Consider the following 21,791-nt stretch of genomic DNA (forward strand, 5'->3'; position numbering starts at 1 on the left):
TGGAATGTCACTGTAAATCCAACAATGACTTTGAAAGATCTGCAAGGCTTTATGGCCAAGATGGGGGGTCAGTGTTCATCAATTGAGCAATATCCCATTCCCTTCCACAAAGCTGGCCTATATGAACAGGTTTTTTTTTTTTTTTTTTTTTTTTTTTTTTTTGTATACAATATCGAGGCTCGTGAAAGAGCGAACATTAATCACATGAACACACAGAAAGACAAACCGACACATAAAACATATAACATAGGGAGCGGTAGACAAGATGGGGAGAGAGGGGGAAGGACACAAACACAACATTTGAGAGCAGGGACCGAGAGACATGGAGACATCGAGAGATCTGAGAGAGGGTGAGGGCTTTGGGGGGGGGGGGGCGTGGGAAGGGGGCAGTGGGAGAGGTATAAAACATATGGACACTGCCAGGACTTCCAGGAAAGAAGTTGGAATTTCAAACAAGGTGGATCTGGGGTGAATTAGCGGGGGTAGAAAAGATCAAGGTTTTGGATGGGGGAAGATAAGAGATGGTGGTGAACAGCTGTTTTAAAGACCTGGAGGGAGGAGTGGGATTGAAGGGAGTGAGGGAGTTTGTTCCAGAGGCGGGAGAAAAGAGGAATGAAAGAGTGAAGGTGAGCGGAGAGCCGAGATTTCGGCAGTTTAACCATCAGAGGGTTGCTGGCAGATCTTGTGCGACCTGTAGGAATATTTGGGGGACAGAGCACAGAGAGAGCTGGGGGTGCAAGGCCGGAGAGGAGTCGGTAGAAGACAGAAAGACCACCTACCTGCCTGCGGTGAGTGAGTGAAAGGCCCTCAGAGATAGCTTCATCGCGGGAGATTCCAATTGGCAAGAAAGAAGCCATTGCTGAAAAAGACGCATCTAAAAGCTCGTATGGAGTTTGTGGGAAGCATCTCATTGATACTGCAGGCATGTGGAGAGAAGTTTTGTGGTCAGATCAGACAAAAATTGAAATTTTTGGTTGAAATTCAAAGTGTTACATCTAGTGCAAACCTAAACTGTACATCACCCAGTCAACACCATCCATACTGTCAAGTGTGGTGGTGGCAGCATCATGTTATGGGGCTGCTTTTCATCAGCAGGGACTCGCAAGCTTGTCAGGATAGAAGGGACAATGGACGGTGAAAAGTACAGGAGAATCCTTGATGAAAACCTGCTTGAGTCACCCATGAATCTGAAACTGCGTAGGAGATTCACATTTCAGCAGGACAATGATCAAAATCACAAAGCTGAAGCCACACTGGAGGGGCTGAATAAGAAAAAAATTAATGTTATTGAGTGGTCCAGTCAAAATCCTGACATTAACTAAGTTGAACATTTATGGCGAGACTTGAAGATTGCAGTCCATCGACGATCTCCATCAAACATGGTGGAACAAGAGCAATTTTCACATGAAGAATGAGCAAGCATTTAATCATCTCACTGTGCAAAGCTGGTAGAGAATGACCCCAAAAAGACTCGTCGACATTGCTGCAAAAGCTGCTTTCACCAAGTACTGACCTAAGGGGCTGAATACTTTTGCAACCAGTGAATATAGATTTGTACATGTTTTTTGCAGGTATTCATGACGTTCCATTGCCGACTTCCTTCAACTATAAGTGTTTAGTTTGATCTTTTTAGTTATGAATAAAAAAGTTAATTTTAGAAAAAGTTGCTTCTACCTAATTCGGAATTCATCCAAATGTGGCATTATTGGTGGGGGGGGGGGGGGGGGGATACTTTTGCAGGCCACAGTATTTCAGCTTATTGAGTGCCTCATTTGACGACCTTCTGGATCATCAGCTAGACATCAGCCACGATCGAGGTTTTGATCATTTTAGCTGAGAACCTCTCTGAACAGCAGGTGCATAACTTTGTTGTGTTATAAAAGGTCATCCAATCAGGTTGAGAGAGAGAGAGAAAGAGAAAAAGAGACAGGTGGAATTATTTTCGTGTCATTGTTGCCGTTATTGGGGTGGGAGGTTGTGAGGTGAGACAGTTTGTGCTACTAGGCCTGATTCCATTTGAGGTTTGTCCGGTCTAGTTCAGCAGGAATAACCCCACAGCAGACAATTTCCATAATGTCTAACTCCTACACACCTCCCACCTCTTAGCATAAATATAGCCATGCTTTATGGATCCACCTAAAATGACAAAATCAATTTATGGTGAATCTGCAGCACACAATAAAACCTTAGCGGAGTTCCCTTACCTCGCCATTTGCAAAGCAGTACAGCATGGATACGAAGAAACCCTGTGCGACAAAAAGAAAACACAATTACAATGTTAGGTATTGTACAAATCAAGCAAGTTAATGCAATGTAATTTAGCTTTCCAACTCGGTGAGCGGTGGTGCTATAGCAGTCAGTTGTCCTGTACGACTACGGTCCCTGTCCGTGTGTATGTTGGCCAGGCCAGGGTACAGCCATTACCGGCCCTGCTTGTGCCAAACAGATCGATTTCAAGATGTCTCTGTGGAACTTCAAGGTCTAACATAGACTGGTGGTAACACTGATCCACCACAATCCCATAGGGCAAACCTGACCTCATATATGTCTACAAGATTATAAATATCTCTGCTTGCCGAGCGGCAACGATCGTATCCTTTTACGACCAACTATACACTCTCATTACAGCCATTATTATAGGACCTGCAATGGTGGATCGATGTGTGGAGAGGTGACGTCATGGTCACCTTGTGTTTTTTATACACTACAGGTGACCACAGTGATTCACAATATCATGCTTTAAAAATACCATCTGTGCTCTGTGGTCTTTACTTGTATGGTCATAGTGTACCACTTAAAAGGTGTACCGCTTAGCTATTATGACGTGTTGGTAGAAAATAAGTGTTCACCACGATTGTATATGCTTGGGCTGGTAGGATGGCCTAGACATAGAGGTATGTATAGATGGACTCACCTCTAAGCGAATCTCGACCCAGCTATAAACAGTCATCTCAGTGTTTCGCACCCAGGGTGATTGCTCAATGTGTGTGCCGTCCCTCGGATGGACGTTAAACTGGACCCGTATTGGTTGGCGCATGTTAAAGATCCCACGGTGTCCTTATCAAAGAGAAGGCGAGCTATCGCCGGCACCACAAACAAATTACAATTTATTGCGCAAATCTTAGTCGAACATCAGGCCTGGCCATCCAGTTCGTGAAAGACTTGGGCCAAGCTTCCTCCGGCCAACCCCCCAAGAACGTGGGAATAATTGTGGCCATTAAAGAAGAAGTACAAATCCATGCCTATTGTTTTTATTCCACCTCTTTGCATTTGATCTTATTCGAGGAGACCAAAGGTCCTGATGAATGCACTTATCCAGTAGTTTCTCAATTTATATTTTGTACATTATAATAATATTTGTACTTTCACGATTTAAATAACAAAAAATAATGAACAGATCAGCTTCATCACATCTTTCAAATTGCGCATCAGGAAGGTCTTTAATATGGATGCAGTTGGCAGGAGGGAAATGGGGCGGAACAGGCTCGAGGTGGATGGAAGTGGTGGAGAGGGTCGTGGGTGATCAGAGAGAGGATGATCAGGATAGGGTCATGTGGATAGGAGAAAGTCGTGAGGACGACGACCACAAGAAGGTGGGATTAATTGGGTCATGGAAGTCGTAATATAGTAGTAGTGGTATATAAGGGTAGCGGTCGTGCACTAGTAGTAGTGGTATATAAGGGTAGTAGTAGTAGTGGTATATAAGGGTAGTAGTAGTAGTGGTATATAAGGGTAGTAGTCGTGCAGTAGTAGTAGTATATAAGGGTAGTAGTCGTGCAGTAGTAGTAGTGGTATATAAGGGTAGTAGTCGTGCAGTAGTAGTATATAAGGGTAGTAGTCGTGCAGTAGTAGTAGTGGTATATAAGGGTAGTAGTAGTAGTGGTATATAAGGGTAGTAGTAGTAGTATATAAGGGTAGAGGTCGTCCACTAGTAGTAGTGGTATATAAGGGTAGTAGTAGTAGTAGTGGTATATAAGGGTAGTAGTCGTGCAGTAGTAGTAGTAGTATATAAGGGTAGTAGTAGTAGTGGTATATAAGGGTAGCGGTCGTGCACTAGTAGTAGTGGTATATAAGGGTAGTAGTAGTAGTGGTATATAAGGGTAGTAGTCGTGCAGTAGTAGTAGTGGTATATAAGGGTAGTAGTAGTAGTGGTATATAAGGGTAGAGGGCGTGCACTAGTAGTAGTGGTATATAAGGGTAGTAGTAGTAGTGGTATATAAGGGTAGTAGTCGTGCAGTAGTAGTAGTGGTATATAAGGGTAGTAGTAGTAGTAGTATATAAGGGTAGTAGTAGTAGTGGTATATAAGGGTAGTAGTCGTGCAGTAGTAGTAGTGGTATATAAGGGTAGTAGTAGTAGTGGTATATAAGGGTAGTAGTCGTGCAGTAGTAGTAGTAGTATATAAGGGTAGTAGTCATGTAGTATTACTAGTAGTGGTATATAAGGGTAGTAGTAGTAGTAGTGGTATATAAGGGTAGTAGTAGTAGTAGTAGTAGTAGTAGTAGTGGTATATAAGGGTAGTAGTAGTAGTAGTAGTGGTATATAATGGTTGTTGTAGTAGTAGTAGTAGTAGTAGTAGTGGTATATAAGGGTAGTAGTGGTAGTAGTAGTAGTAGTAGTAGTGGTGTATAAGGGTAGTAGTAGTAGTGGTATATAATGGTAGTAGTAGTAGTAGTAGTGGTGGTATATAAGGGTAGTAGTAGTAGTAGTAGTGGTATATAACGGTAGTAGTAGTAGTAGTAGTAGTAGTAGTGGTATATAAGGGTAGTAGTAGTAGTGGTATATAATGGTAGTAGTGGTGGTATATAAGGGTAGTAGTAGTAGTGGTGGTATATAAGGGTAGTAGTAGTAGTAGTAGTAGTGGTATATAAGGGTAGTAGTAGTAGTAGTGGTGGTACATAAGGGTAGTAGTAGTAGTAGTAGTAGTGGTATATAAGGGTAGTAGTCGTGCAGTAGTAGTAGTATATAAGGGTAGTAGTGGTGTAGTAGTACAAGTAGTGGTATATAAGGGTAGTAGTAGTGTAGTAGTAGTAGTGGTATATAATGGTAGTAGTAGTAGTAGTGGTGGTATATAAGGGTAGTAGTAGTAGTGGTGGTATATAAGGGTAGTAGTAGTAGTAGTAGTAGTGGTATATAAGGGTAGTAGTAGTAGTAGTAGTAGTAGTAGTAGTGGTATATAAGGGTGGTAGTAGTAGTAATAGTGGTATATAAGGGTAGTAGTAGTAGTAGTAGTAGTGGTATATAAGGGTAGTAGTCGTGCAGTAGTAGTAGTATATAAGGGTAGTAGTGGTGTAGTAGTACAAGTAGTGGTATATAAGGGTAGTAGTAGTGTAGTAGTAGTAGTGGTATATAAGGGTAGTAGTAGTAGTAGTAGTAGTAGTGGTATATAAGGGTAGTAGTCGTGCAGTAGTAGTAGTAGTAGTGGTATATAAGGGTCGTAGTAGTAGTAGTAGTAGTAGTAGTAGTGGTATATAAGGGTAGTAGTAGTAGTAGTAGTAGTAGTGGTATATAAGGGTAGTAGTAGTAGTAGTAGTGGTATATAAGGGTAGTAGTAGTAGTAGTAGGAGTATTAGTAGTGGTATATAAGGGTAGTAGTAGTAGTAGTAGCGGTATATAAGGGTAGTAGTAGTAGTAGTAGTAGTAGTAGTTGTAGTAGTGGTATATAAGGGTAGTAGTAGTAGTGGTATATAAGGGTAGCAGTAGTAGTAGTAGTAGTAGTAGGAGTAGTGGTATATAAGGGTAGTAGTAGTAGTAGGAGTAGTGGTATATAAGGGTAGTAGTAGTAGTAGTAGTAGTAGTATATAAGGGTAGTAGTAATAGTAGTGGTGGTATATAAGGGTAGTAGTAGTAGTGGTATATAAGGGTAGTAGTAGTAGTGGTATATAAGGGTAGTAGTAGTTGTAGTAGTGGTATATAAGGGTAGTAGTAGTAGTAGTAGTAGTAGTAGTGGTATATAAGGGTAGTAGTAGTGGTAGTAGTAGTAGTAGTAGTGGTAGTAGTGGTCCTTTAAAAGTAGACAGACTTGTTGCATTGCAACCTAAATCCTTTACATGACATTTCAATTGACAAGATTGGGGCAGAGGTCACCCGAGAGCTGTCTAGTCTGGGTTTGATTTGCAACAAGACTATACAATGTCCGATTATTTGGTGGACATTGAAGATTCATGGTGTATTTGAATGAAGTTTAGGTGAGTTACTGGAGGCACCCTGAACGAATTACAAAACTCCTGCCTTAACCTACAGGGGGCACTGCATCAGCGTCACAACTGTGACACTTGGAGAAGTGCACTCTGAACTGGCTCCTGAAGTCCCCCTGCCAATGGGCAAAAGGAACGAACACAATTCTTTCCACTGATAAATATGCTTCATCACCCATAATTTCAGGACAAAATGTCGGTTCGTCCCAGGTCTGAAGCTCTAAAAAACGAATCGTTAATTACACGTACAACCAATGGAGACGACGCACCTGGAAGGAGGTGAGTGTGAGGTGGAAGAAGTGCCGGACAGTGCGGAACACGCCGGTGGAATGTTCTTCGGGCAGGCACACGAATATCAGCTCATGGATGCCAAGCAGGGGGATGAGCGTGAGCGTGGACCGTGCAAGCCTAGACGGGCCCACACACACACACACACAAGCACAAAAAGCAATCACACAGATACACACACACACACACACACACACACACACACACACAGACACACACACACACACACACACAGACACAGACACACAGACACACAGACACACACACACACACACACACACACACACAAACAGACACAGACACACACACACACAAACACAGAGACACACACACACACACATACACAGACACAGACACACACACACAGACACAGACACACAGACACACACACACACACACACACACACACACACACACACACACACACACACACACACACACATACAGACACATAAACACATACACAGAGACACACACACACACAAACACACAAACACACACACATACACACACACACACACACACAGACACATAAACACATACACAGAGACACACACACACACAAACACACAAACACACACACATACACACACACATACACACAAACACACACACACATACACACAAACACACACACACATACACAGAAACACACACACACAGACACACACACACAAACACAAACACCGCTCATATAGGACACCACCTGGAGGTGGTAATTTGCAATGGAGGAGTACAGGTGATACTGCAGGATGTAAGCCTTAAACCTCCTCATCATGGAGCTCACAAAACGAATGTTCATTACATGTTAACAACATCCTATGACGGAAGAGCAACACCAAAGTAGTCGCGCATCCCTCTCCCTCACCTGCATTTATAATCACCGAACCTCATCTGCTGGGCTTTCAGTTTGGACAGCAGTATTTGAACGATCCTCGCAAAAATGGAGAAATTCACCTGCAAAGGGGACACAGTTATTTTCACATCGACAAGGCAAGGCGTCAGAATACGAAGATGGCGTGTACAGGTCGTGCACGGTAAAGGTAAACTCACCATGGTGGCAAACACAATCGGCCCTTTAATGATCCACCATATCCACGTGGTTTGGTTTGTCGACCAGCACCTGGGTCCACAAAATGATCCACAATGAGCATATTCACAAACAACCGAAAATGCATCACCTCTTCTTTTTTTGGCAAATAAATAAATAAATGAAAACTATAAGATTATCACAGCTCAGTATTAAAATTTTCAGTTTTAGCCATTGATGACATCATCACCTACTTGAGCCAGCTGTTCCCTCGGATTGGTGCTTCGCAGGTAGAGAGTTGCATCATAAGGTGCCCCTCTGCTATAGCAATGTCTGGTGGACATGAAATATCCAGATGGTGTATTTGAATGAAGGTTAGGTGAGTTATTGGAGGTACCTTGAACAAATTACAAATTCCTGTCTTAACCTACAGGGGGCACTGTATCCGCGTTACAACTGTGACGTCACAGCCGTGCTACTTGGAGATTTGCACACACCTGAGGATCAAACTCTTAATCGACTCCTAAAGTCCCACTGCCAATAGGCAAAGGAACAAACAAAATCCATTCCACTGATAAAAATGCTTCATCGTCCATACTTTCAGAACAAAATGGCGGAATCTTGCAGCCAATCCTTGTGCAGGTATGCTTGATCTCAGATGAGGTTAGGCCTTATTCATTCATGTTGGTTGTCCATTAAGACTGTGTCCAGATTCACTACGACTACTGCTTTAACAGTCCCATTTATTCCCACTTACTTGTTCGGTCGGTTGGGGGAATGTTCCTCGACCCAGGTCTGGCCCAGGAACTGGCTGGACAGAGCTGACGTTCGAATGAAGCCAACAGGTATGGATTTGTATATTTGTTCAAGGTGCCACCAAATACTCAAACAAGTACAGATACATTCAAAGTACACCACTTCCATGCCAAATAAATAAATAGCATATCCTAAAGCATGCAGCACATAGAGATGGTATTGGGAGAAAAAGGTGTACAATAATTGATTGATTAATTGCGTATTTAAAATAAATAAATAAGTATTGTAAAATAATTAATTTCTTAATCAATTGGTTAGTAGCATACCTAAACCACCAGTGTTTCAACGGAATCTGTAACTTTAAAAAAATAAAAATAATAATGAATGAATCGAAAAAATTAAATAATTAAGTGATTACCGCAATTGATTAATCGATTAATAATAATTAATCGATTAATCGATTAATCAATAAATGTTAAAATACCCATTCTAGCCAAATCACTTGGTCATTGTCGCGTCCGAATATCAGCTTCCTCGCTCAAAAGGTGCCTGAGATATTGCCCAGATGAGAAAGAAAATAAATAAGTTCTTAATAATTAAAATAAATAAATAATAATCGTAAAGTAATTAATTTCTTAATCAATTGGTTAGTAGCATACCTAAACCACCAGTGTTTCAACGGAATCTGTAACTTTAAAAAAATATATAAAAAATAATGAATGAATCGAAAAAATTAAATAATTAAGTGATTACCGCAATTGATTAATAGATTAATAATAATTAATCGATTAATTGATTAATCAATCAATGTTAAAATACCCATTCTAGCCAAATCACTTGGTCATTGTCACGTCCGAATATCAGCTTCCTCACTCAAAAGGTGCCTGAGATATTGCCCAGATGAGAAAGAAAATAAATAAGTTCTTAATAATTAAAATATATAAATAATAATCGTAAAGTAATTAATTTCTTAATCAATTGGCTAATGTCATACCTAAACCACCATCGTTTCATCCGAATCTGTATTTTGAAAATGAATTCAGTGATCATTTCATAATTAAATAATTAATCTATTAATTGATTAATCAATAAATCAAAAATACCCTTTACAGCCAAATCGCTGTGGACATTATCATGTCCACATATCAGCTTCCTAGCTCAAAGGGTGTCTGAGATAATGCCCAGATGAGAAAGAAAATAAATAAGTACTTAATAAATCGATAATAATTAAGTAATTAATCAATTAATTGATTAATCAACAAAAAAAATGTTTTTGCCAAAGCACGTGCTCACTATTGTGCCCAAATTTCAGTTTCCTAGCTCAAAGGATGGCCGAGATATCGCCCGGACAGACAAACGAGAAAGAAAGAAAACAAATAGTGCAGCAGATAAACACAAAAATTGTGCATTTTATGAGAAAAGCATGAAATTTTTAACATTGTTAGTGCATACCATAAGGTTTATTTTCAGATGTGGAGGGAAGTCAGATTTGACCTCTGAGAACCGTGAGGTCAAATCCAAAATGGCCGCCAGTCCACCGAGTCTAATGTTCAAACGCGCTTAATTTTGGAACCAAATAGTGTAGAAGAACATTATAGGTGTCATTTCCAACTAAATTGGGGATGCCCAGAGGTGAATGATGCTTTCAATGAACTCCTAGACATGCCAAGTGAGGTCAGTGAAGGCTCAATGTTACTGCTAGAGCGATTTGTGGTGCTGATGTACGATAGAACCAGTGAGAGCACGGAAGTGAATGATGCCAGGAAACAGCTCTTCACACAGAAGTGTAGAACTCTAGAGAACATTCCTCCAACCCAGGCAACACTCAAGCAGCACATCAAGCGCACTTGCTACCAGGCCAACTGTTGTAACCAGGCATTGGTCATGGATCCAGAGATGCCAGACCCACCTGACTGGGGCTGGACAAACGAGACAACTGGGTGGCAGCCTCTTTGGACCACTCTTCCTGAAGCATCGAAATCGTGCCATGAATTGATCGACTGTGGCTGCAAGAAAGGGTGCACTGGACGCTGCAAGTGTGCCAAAGCTGCATTCAAGTGCACTGCACTGTGCTTCTGTTCTGGAGACTGTTAGATTTAGATCATTACCAATTTTCATCATTGCACTTGATTTAATGTAAGCTTTGGTGGACATACTTGGGTAACTTCAGTTATTTTTTCAGAGGTTATTGCATCATTCATTGCAGTGTAAACACTTTTTTTTCATCATTTCTGGTCTTTGGGTGTTCTGTACCTATCCCTGTACCTGAAAAAATAAAGTTTTAAAAGTTCAAATTAACTTTTTCCAATAGCAGTTCCAACAGCAGTATCATAAAAATAGATATTTAACGTAATTTGACCTTGACCGTGACCTAAATGCATGTCCTTGAGTTCTGGCGATCTCAAAAGTATCACCAAATGAATGGGCATCCCCAATTTAGTTGGAAATGACACCTATAAGAGCGTTTGAACATTAGACCCGGTGGACTGGCGGCCATTTTGGATTTGACCTCTCACGAGAGGTCAAATCTGACTTCCCTCCACATCTGAAAATAAACCTTATGGTATATACTAACTATGCTAGAAATTTCATGCTTTTCTCAAAAAATGCACAATTTGTTAAAATATGAGAGCTTATCCGCTGTACTAAAACGGAGTGAAAACTGGGAAAGGCTGGAGATGGAATATGAAAGGAGCAGTGTACAATATAAGATCTAAGTAGCAAAATGGATAGTATTGTAAAAAGAGAAAAAGTTTTGTTCATGACTCCTTGTCTATATGAAGTCAAAATAGCCCAATGTGATAACGACTCCAACTTTGTACTTTTAGGTTTTGCTTTACCCCATGACCCTTCACTGCACAAGTGCTGTATGGTACCAGAAGGTAAGCTTACTTACCCATCATTTTCATAATTTATTCGTGCAATCACCCAGAATGCCACAAACACGACAGGTGTACCTGCAGCAAATGCAACATTATGCATTAAACATTAGAAAGCACATTCATACTTTTTCTTTTTTTCTAAACAAATCAGAGCATCTGCATGGATCAATATGTCAAATGCACGTCGTATACATGTATGAACTTGTGTGCTCAAATTCGAGGATCACCTGTGAAACATTCGCGTGTCTTCTTTCTTTGCCCAACACTTCTCTGTAATATGTACATGTGTAATATATGTATACATGTGTATACCCTATAACCCTAACCCTATACACCTGCCAGAGGTTTAACCAAAAGAAGGCCATACAAGTGGCAGATTTGAGATGTTATTTGCTTGAGATGTCACACGCTTGGCTTGACCCAGGTTATTGATTAACTGATTATTTTGGTCCATGATGCCAGCCACCCGCCATGTTTCCAAGAAAAGCACTTTACACCGAGCTGAATGTAAGTTCCCTAACTACCGCGAAGTCGATGGTACACCATCGCAAATCCCCACTCATCTCACCTAGAGGAAACTTTATAGATGACAAAATGTTCCACCAGGTATGACCCAATATCAAATTTTGAGTCAGAAAAATCTTCTGTTTTGACCCTTGTGATGTGACCGCCTGGTGCATGAACAAATCCAAAAAATCCATAAACAAAAAAAAATACAAAAAATCGTTACATATTTCATTCGTCCCACAATATTGATTGCAAAAGCAGTTTCTTTTTTTTTTAAATCGTTTAAAAATGTGCCCGCAATTGCATTTTTGTATTTGACCTTTTGACCCTGCACCAGGGCTACAGCGGGCGAGGCCAAAAAGATACTGCTCTCACACCTTCTTGCCATGTAGTGATAGCTACCAAGTTTGGTGAATTTCTGCACAACCGTTTAGGAAGATAGCGTGACGGATGGACAGACACAGACAAACAGACAGACACCAATTATAATATCCTCCCACTTTTTATTTAGAGTGTGGGGATAAAGATCAAGAAAATAGCATCCAGGGATTCCTCTTCATCTGCTCTTATTCTCTCCCATCTCCTTTTCTTTATGATTGTTTGCATGTTGTCTAATTAATTTTGCATTGGCACTGCGAGCTTTTGTCATCAAGTACAAGGGTCATGTTCAGCTAGTGAAAATTGTTCTATTCAATTCCAAGGCTTCAAAAAAATTAAGACTGTTCTATTTATTTTGTGGTTCAACAAGTGAAGACCGTACTTATTAATTCCTAGGCTGGTAAAACCAGCAAAGACCATTGTTTTTAATTTCAAGCTTTGTTCAACAAGTGAAGACCATTCTATTTAATTCCTAGGATGGTTCAACAAATGAAGACCATTCTTTTTAATTCCGAGGATGGTTCAACAAATGAAGACCATTCTTTCTAATTCCTAGGATGGTTCAACAAATAAAGACCATTCTTTTTAATTCCCAGGATGGTTCAACAAATGAAGACCATTCTTTTTAATTCACAGGACGGTTCAACAAATGAAGACCATTCTTTTTAATTCCCAGGATGGTTCAACAAATGAAGACCATTCTTTTTAATTCCTAGGATGGTTCAACAAATGAAGACCATTCTTTTTAATTCCTAGGATGGTTCAACAAATGAAAACCATTCTTTTTAATTCCTAGGATGGTTCAACAAATGAAGACCATTCTTTTTAATTCCTAGGATGGTTCAACAAATGAAGACCATTCTTTTTAATTCCTCGGATGGTTCAACAAGTGAAGACTGTTATTTTTAATTCCTAGGATGGTTCAACAAATGAAGACCATTCTTTTTAATGCCTAGGATGGTTCAACAAATGAAGACTGTAGTGAAATTATACCAAGGTGAACCCAGGGGTGCTCGCTACGGAAGGGGCCGTCTATAAGACCCAGGACAACCGGGGCGTGCGGACACTTCAGCGGAACTCACTGTGAGATTATCCAGTAGTTTGAATGGTATGTACGCCCCAAATGCTGCGCTGACAATGTGCTGCGCTACCATTGTTATATTGAAACTACCATTGCTGCTCATGAAATGCTCTGATTTAATGCCTGTTGCATGCATGTATTCTTACAGGATGTACTGCAGATCTAAATGATATTAAAACCTACCCAGAGGTCAAGTCGTGTCTGAGCTTGATTTTCACGACATTTAATATCATTTAGATCGCCGGAATGGCTGACCACAAGATGATCGTGGTACCGATCCTCGGAGCCGACCCTCAAGCTGAGGGATCTGCATCGGAGTTTGCTCATTGGCTCAACATGCTGGAGAATTACTTTGCGGCTCACGAGACAGAGCCCATCGCTGCGATAAAGCTGTCCGTGTTACAGTCCAAGGTCCATCACACTGTTTTCAAGAACATTTCTCGATTCGGGACGTACACTACGGCTCTAGCCGAGCTGAAGCGCCTCTACGTAAAGACACGGAGCGCTGTGCATGGCCGGCATCAACTCTCTCAGCGGAGACAGCAACCGACTGAATCGATCGATCGCTTCGCGCAGGAGCTGCGCTACCTATTGGCAGACTGCGTGCAGGACGTCCGGACCCACGAGCAAGTGCAGGACGATTTGCTCCGAGATTCATTCATCTCCGGAATTAGTTCTGGAGTCTTGCGGCTCCGTCTCTTGGAGGTCGCGGAGCTGACGTTCACAGAAGCACTACGGCTGGCACGCGTATACACAGATGCCCGAGAACAATTGACCGCATATGATCACCCACGAGTCGTGGCGGGGACCTCGCAACTCGCGCGACCTGAGAGGGCTACCGCCAAGGATACGGAGGAGGACCCGACCACCACTACGTCTCTGAGAGCTCCGGAAGCGGACTCCGCTTCCGGCCTCACTGCTGCCGCCGCTACCCGGCCACGGCCTGCCCGGTATGAAAAATGTTATTTTTGTGGAAATCGGCAGCATCCTCGCTCTGAATGCCCGGCCCGAGAGGCGACCTGTCACCTGTGCTCCACCAAGGGCCATTTTGCAAAGGTCTGCAGAAAGGCCGCTCGGGGCACGCATTCCCGAGCGACCTTGAATGGGCTCATCGCGGAGCCCACGGATCGAGCGCCGGACGGGGCGCCTCGCTCGGCTTTGACGAGCCGCTCTCCTCCTCGCGGGCCTCTGGCTACTCGCCCGACCTTGGCGAGATACATCGGGCCGCCGAAACAAATGGCGCGAACGCGACCGGTCACAGCACGTCCGACCTTGACTGGCGTTCGAACGCCTACTTCAAACAAGCGACATGCGCCTGCTTTGGAAACTCCTCTCGAAGTGCGGCAAACGCAGCACGTGACACGAGCCCCATCTGACAGCAGCTTTTGCGACTTACATGCACCCACTTTGGCATGTGAATCTGCAGACTGCAGCAATCTTTCTCACGTGACTCGAGCCCCATCTGACGGCAGCTTTTATGAATTACATGCACCCACTTTGGCATATGACTCTGCAGACGGCAGAGACCTTTCTCACGTGGCTCGAGCGCCATCTGGCGGCTGCTCTTACGACCAACCCACACCCACTCTGGCAAATGACTCTGCAGATGGCAGAGACCTATCTCACGTGGCTCGAGCGCCATCTGGCGGCTGCTCTTACGACCAACCCACACCCTCTCTGGAAAATGAAACTGCTGATGAGCCAACTGACTTCATTGCTCCTGCTGAGGCCCAACCTGCCGACGCTGCCCGAAGGATTGCAGCTGGCGTGGGATCCACCCGCGAGGCGCGATCTTCTCGCCCGGCCGGAACCATACCTGCCGGGTCTGCCGGCCTAGCGCAGGCCTTCATTCCGCTCACGGTCGCGGGCGTTTTTGCGCAAGCTTTAATTGACACGGGGTCCACGGATAGTTTTATTGATCAGCGACTCGTGCATCAACATGGGTGGCCGGTTCTCGGGACAACCCGCCGGATCTTCATGGCCTCTCAGGGACTTCGGTTGAGCACAAAAGGGGCGTGTCGATTGAAACTTGTGATAAACGGACGCACGTTCCCGGACGTGTATCTCATGGTATTACCGGCCTTATGCGCTGACGTTCTGTTAGGACTTGATTTCCTTAAGCGGCATGGACGTTTGGAAATAGACTTCGGAGGGCCGGACACGCTCGCTGTGTGCACCCTCGCTCAAATGGACATGGAGCCACTCTCACTGTTCCCCAACCTGACCACTGATTGTACCCCTGTAGCCGTCAAATCGCGGCGTTACTCTCGCGCGGACGCGCAATTCATTGCGGAAGAAACGGCCCTGCTCTTGAAGGACGGTATCATAGAACACAGTAGGTCACCGTGGCGGGCCCAAGTCTTAGTGGTGCGGAGTGAGGCCCACCGCCGGCGAATGGTAATCGACTATTCGCAGACGATTAATCGTTTTACACAGCTGGATGCCTACCCCTTACCGGGGATGGACGCCCTGGTACGCCAGGTGGCCCTGTACTCCGTTTATAGCACTCTCGATCTGCGTAGTGCGTATCATCAAGTCCCCATCTCTAGGGCTGATCGCGTCTTTACAGCCTTTGAATCGGGTCAGCGGTTGTACCAGTTCACGAGACTTCCCTTTGGGGTAACGAACGGCGTCGCTTGTTTTCAGAGAGCTATGGATGACCTCGTTGCGAAGGAGAATTTGACCGATGTCTTTGTCTATCTGGACCATCTTACGGTTTGTGGGTATGACCAGGAGCATCACGACGCTAATCTGAAACGCTTCCTCGAGGTCGCGTGGAAATATCGCTTAACCATGAATGCGGCGAAGTGTCAATACTCTCTACGCACGGTAGACCTTTTGGGGTACACCGTGACCCATGGCTCCGTCTCTCCGGATAAGGAGCGTCTGCGCCCTTTGCTCGATATGGCTCCGCCTAGCGATCGGGCTTCGCTGAAACGCGCTCTAGGGCTGTTCGCCCACTACTCAAAGTGGGTGCAAAATTTCTCCGCAAAGCTCCGCCCCCTCGTGGCCTGCGACACTTTCCCCATGGGCCCGACCGCCCTGGCGGCCTTCGAGGGCCTTAAAGACGACATTGCTGGCGCCGCTGTCGCGACGATTGACGAGAGTGCCTCTTTCGTTTTGGAGAGTGATGCCTCGGATCATGCGATAGCGGCGACTCTCTCCCAAGGAGGCCGCCCTGTGGCTTTCTTCTCGCGGACTCTCACCTCCGCCGAGCGGAGGCATTCGTCTGTCGAAAAGGAAGCGTACGCGATCGTCGAATCAATTCGGCGATGGCGTCCGTATCTGCTTGGGCGGAGTTTCCAAATCATCACGGACCAACAGAGTGTTGCGTTTCTGTACGACACCTTACATGCTCAGCGCATTAAGAATGAGAAAATCACCCGTTGGCGTATCGAACTCGCCGACTTCTGCTACACCATCAAATACCGCCCGGGGAAGGATAACCTGGTCGCTGACGCCTTATCGAGGCCGGCCACTTGCGCGGGGGTTGTAACTTTGGAGGGGCTGCGCACATTGCACAGCACTATGTGTCATCCCGGGGTAACGCGCTTCGCGCATTTTGTGCGCGCGGGCAATCTGCCGTACTCGATGGAGGACATCCGCCGCATCTGCCGTGATTGCGCGATCTGTGCGGAACTCAAACCGCGTTTTTATAGCCCCCCTCTGGGGACCCTCGTTAGGGCTACTAGACCGTGGGAGCGCTTGGCGATGGACTTCAAAGGGCCGCTGCCGATGTCGAGCAACTCTCGCTATCTGCTCACTATCGTCGATGAGTATTCCCGATTCCCCTTTGCTTACACGTGCGGGGATATGTCGGCTGCCACGGTTATTCGGTGCCTGCAGAATTTGTTTTCTATGTTCGGATATCCGGCCTACGTGCATACCGATCGGGGTGCGGTGTTCCTGTCCCAGGAGGTGAGGGGCTACTTGCTCCAGCATAATGTCGCTTCAAGCTACACCACCCCGTACCGGCCCCAAGCGAATGGACAGATCGAACGCTTTAATGGGATTATATGGCGGGCCGTCATGCTAAGCCTTCGGACCCTCGGCCGAGGCCTCGATAAATGGGCGTGGTCGCTACCTGCCGCTCTAAACTCGATCCGGGCTCTCCTATGTGCTGCCACCAACCAGACTCCTCACGAACGACTGTTCCACCACCCTAGAAGCTCCGGCAGTATCCAATCTTTACCCAGCTGGCTCGCTGAACCGGGGCCCGCCTATCTCAAACGAGCAGTTTGCGCTAGCAAGTACGACCCCCTTGTTGACAAGGTGCAGGTCCTCCAGGCTAATCCCGAGCATGCTCGCGTGTTAACGGCGGATGGCCGCGAGTCTACTGTCTCCGTACGCCATCTTGCCCCATGTGGGGACGACGACAGGGATATCGACGAACCCGTCTACGAGTCTATGGACTCTATCGAAGCTTCCCCTATGGAACTACCACTGTTACTCCCGTCGTCCCCCGCTCCCGTGCCCAAAGGCGCAGGGGCGCCCCCTCCGACTCCAACCTCCGGCGGCTATTCCGACGCGGGGGACTCCGGGCTAGGGGACGCCGTGCCCGGTAGATTCCGAACACGAACTGGCAGGGAGGTCCGCCGCCCCGACCGCTACGGGTGGACCGACTGACGTGGATTGACGTGACCCATTCGTTTATTGCTGATGCTTGCTTGCAACCTGCCAAGCGGCAGTATAGTTCTAACGGCGGGGAGAATGTAGTGAAATTATACCAAGGTGAACCCAGGGGTGCTCGCTACGGAAGGGGCCGTCTATAAGACCCGGGACAACCGGGGCGTGCGGACACTTCAGCGGAACTCACTGTGACATTATCCAGTAGTTTGAATGGTATGTACGCCCCAAATGCTGCACTGACAATGCGCTGCGCTACCATTGTTATATTGAAACTACCATTGCTGCTCATGAAATGCTCTGATTTAATGCCTGTTGCATGCATGTATTCTTACAGGATGTACTGCAGATCTAAATGATATTAAAACCTACCCAGAGGTCAAGTCGTGTCTGAGCTTGATTTTCACGACAAAGACCATTCTTTTTAATTCCTCGAATGGTTCAACAAGTGAAGACTGTTATTTTTAATTCCTAGGATGGTTCAACAAATGAAGACCATTCTTTTTAATTCCTAGGATGGTTCAACAAGTGAAGACCATTCTTTTTAATTCCAAGGATGGTTCAACAAGTGAAGACCATTCTTTTTAATTCCTCGGATGGTTCAACAAGTGAAGACCATTCTTTTTAATTCCCAGGATGGTTCAACAAATGAAGACCATTCTTTTTAATTCCGAGGATGGTTCAACAAATGAAGACCATTCTTTTTAATTCATAGGATGGTTAAACCAGCGAAGACCATTATTTTTAATTCCTAGGATGGTTCAACAAAAAAGACCATTCTTTTTAATTCCTAGGATGGTTCAACAAATGAAGACCATTTTTTTTAATTCCCAGGATGGTTCAACAAATGAAGACCATTCTTTTTAATTCCTAGGATGGTTCAACAAATGAAGACCATTCTTTTTAATTCCTCGGATGGTTCAACAAGTGAAGACCATTCTTTTTAATTCCTAGGATGGTTCAACAAGTGAAGACCATTCTTTTTAATTCCTCGGATGGTTCAACAAGTGAAGACCATTCTTTTTAATTCTTCGGATGGTTCAACAGGTGAAGACCATTCTTTTTAATTCCTAGGATGGTTCAATAAGTGAAGACCATTCTTTTTAATTCCTAGGATGGTTCAACCAGTGAAGACTGTTCTTTTTATTTCCTAGGATGGTTCAACAAGTGAAGACCATTCTTTTTAATTCCTAGGATGGTTCAATAAGTGAAGACCATTCTTTTTAATTCATAGGATGGTTAAACCAGCGAAGACTGTTCTTTTTTATTTCAAGCTTTGTTCAAAAAGTGAAGACTGTTCTTTTTAATTTCAAGCTTTGTTTAAAAGGTGAAGACCATTCTTTTTAATTCACAATTGCGTCCTGATCCGTTTAATATTCGTGCTCTTCGATGAGCCTTGACTCGGTATGCCAAAAAAAATCACTGCATTAGGTCAACATAAAAATCTGCAAAAACCGATCCCCTTAACTACAGACCTATTAGCTTATTTCCAATCATCAGCGCTTCATGGAATCCATCATCAAAGTTTATATGAAATCCTTGCTTTCTCCACCAACCTCATCTCAGATCACAAATTTGGTTTCAGACCATGTCACTCCACCTTGGACATGCTGTTCCTACTCTCCCTCTAATTAATGGAGGCCCTCAATGTCAGCCATGAGATCATGGCCATCTCTCTTGACATATCTTGAGCTTTCGATACAGTCTGGCATCCTGCATTGCTCTCCAAACTCTCTGCCTATGCCATCCGAGGCCAACTCCACACATGGCTTTCTGACTTCCTCTTCTCTCATAGTCAACGTGTGGCTCTTATCGGAATCCTTTCATCTCCTCTCCCTGTCAAGGCTGGAGGGCCCCCAAGGCAGTGTTCTGGGCCTACTCCCATTCCTAATCTTCAATGATTTCTCTGACTCTGAAAAATCCTCTATCTATTTGCTGAAGACTCCTCCCTCTGCTGTGACATCTCTCTTCATTCAAATACACAGACAGCAGAATCTTCCCTTTTCTCAGATCTTGACAAAATCACAAGCTGGTCAAACATTTGGAATATGTCTTTCAATCCAGACAAATCTCAAACTCACCCTCTCTCTCTCTCTCTCTCTCTCTCTCTCCGAAAAGACCGTATGGCAAACTCTCCTATCTACTTCCTTAACAATCCTCTCCACAAAGTTCAATCACTCAAACTCCTGCATCTCACTATCAGCCATGATCTTTGTTGGGCAAACCATATTTCAAAGTTAGCCTCCAAAGCCAGTCACTGATTCTGCATCCTCCATTGTACGAAGTCCTTCCTTGGCACATCTGCACTCCCTATCCACCTACAAGGCGTTCATCCATAGCTTGATGGAGTACTGCCTTCCCTTCTGCATTGGTGCCCCTGGCTCACACCTTGATCAGCCTGATGCCATGGAAACCAAGGTCTTCAAGATAATTGGAATCTCCCGTGAATCTATGGATCTATCACTTTTCCATCGCAGACACGTCAGTGGTCTCATTGTTTTCTACCACCTCTTAACTGGTCTTGCACCCTCTGTTCTTTCTATGCTTTGTCTCCCAAGGTTTTTGCAGAGCGCACGAGCTTCACCATCAACTCCCTTCCGGTGCAATTGGCAAAATCCAGGATCACTGCTCACTGACACTCATTTGTTCCTCTTTTTCCTACCTGTGGAAGCAACTTCCCCATTCTCTTCAATCTCATTCTTCCCTCCAGGTCTTCAAAACATTTCTTTACCACCATCTCAGATCATCCCCTGTCCAATCACATGATGTTTACTACCCCCATTTTAAATGCCTTTTATCCCCAAACCAACTTCCCCACTTCCAAATTTACAGTTTTTCCTTCCTGGGTATTTGCTTCTGTATCCATCTTGTCCACCCCATGCATCCTCATTTGCCCCTCATTCCTGCCCACACCCACTACTTACATTGCTGTTTGTGTTTGTCCCCTTTCTGTTGCACCCTGATCCATTCAATGTTCTAGTTCTCCTACGATCCTCGACTCTGTATACAAAAATAATAAATGGCCTCTGCATTGTCATGCTTTCCTCCCTTTTCCATTTTCTTACTATAATAACTACCCCTGTTTGATAGAACCTTGTGTGGTCACCGAGAGCAGGCTCCAAAGTGCATAGTAAATTGGCGGATTAATGCGTTAGATGGGCAGATTGGGTCCACGCCAACGCGTCTCAGTACGGATCGCAGACAGGCTTCACTTCACTTCACTTCACTTCCCGACATGTTTCGCCCTTGTTGGGGCTTGACATAATGAGTGGATACCAGAGGTAATGTACCATGTGGCAGGCGGTGCTTATCGCTCCCATTAAGGTACAGCGATAGCTGGATGGGATGCCTTAATCGTGGTTCACCACTGATAGTATGGAGTCGCATAATGACTGGTTTATAACCGAAAGGTTTTCAGATTCAAAGTGTATGCAGGACTCACTGCGTTGCCCTGATGAAGCCCCAACAAGGGCGAAACCAGGTCGGTAACTGTGAGTTTTGTATGCACTTGCGATAGTATCTGAACTGAACTAAGATCTAAATTACGCACTGTCAGATGGCTCTTCCGGAGCTTGGCAGGCAAGGAGTACGTACGTGGCGGTGACGTCACAGCGTGCGCTCATTAGGTTGGAGAACTGAAATTATATTCTTTTATATATATATATATATATATATATATATATATATATATATATATATATATATATATATATATATATATATATATATATATATGTATATATATATATATATTTAATTTTTCAAATTAAATCTCCAACTTCAATTATTTATAATAATGTAATAATACCGGTATTTTAAATAAATTTGTAGAGAAGAAATTTTTGTATTATGATTGGTGTAAATCATGACAACACAGTAACTAACATACAACATACAGTCATTATCCTCAGTTAAATCAAGCCCGTGCCTCTGTAGCAATGTGTGGTGAGGCGAGCGTAGCGAGTCAATATGTATATATATATATATATATATATATATATATATATATATATATATATATATATGTATGTATATATATATATATATA

The 21,791-nt window shown here is 44.0% G+C and overlaps 1 protein-coding gene across 3 annotated transcripts in view; it reads right to left on the bottom strand.

Moving 5' to 3' along the window:
* LOC137426979 (glucagon-like peptide 1 receptor) overlaps positions 1-21,791 on the bottom strand; it is a 146,185-nt gene that overhangs the window by 85,996 nt on the left and 38,398 nt on the right. For all 3 annotated transcript variants that reach the window (XM_078778801.1, XM_068116053.2, XM_068116054.2), the window contains exons 9-13: positions 11,166-11,226; positions 7,537-7,606; positions 7,352-7,440; positions 6,465-6,603; positions 2,205-2,246 (exon numbers count right to left, since the gene is read on the bottom strand). In XM_078778801.1, the coding sequence (XP_078634927.1) occupies positions 2,205-2,246; positions 6,465-6,603; positions 7,352-7,440; positions 7,537-7,606; positions 11,166-11,226 (401 nt within the window). The remainder of the gene's footprint in view (positions 1-2,204; positions 2,247-6,464; positions 6,604-7,351; positions 7,441-7,536; positions 7,607-11,165; positions 11,227-21,791) is intronic.

This window comes from Myxine glutinosa, chromosome 5, assembly GCF_964187855.1.
Source record: "Myxine glutinosa chromosome 5, kmMyxGlut1.1, whole genome shotgun sequence".
NCBI classification, from domain to species: domain Eukaryota; kingdom Metazoa; phylum Chordata; class Myxini; order Myxiniformes; family Myxinidae; genus Myxine; species Myxine glutinosa.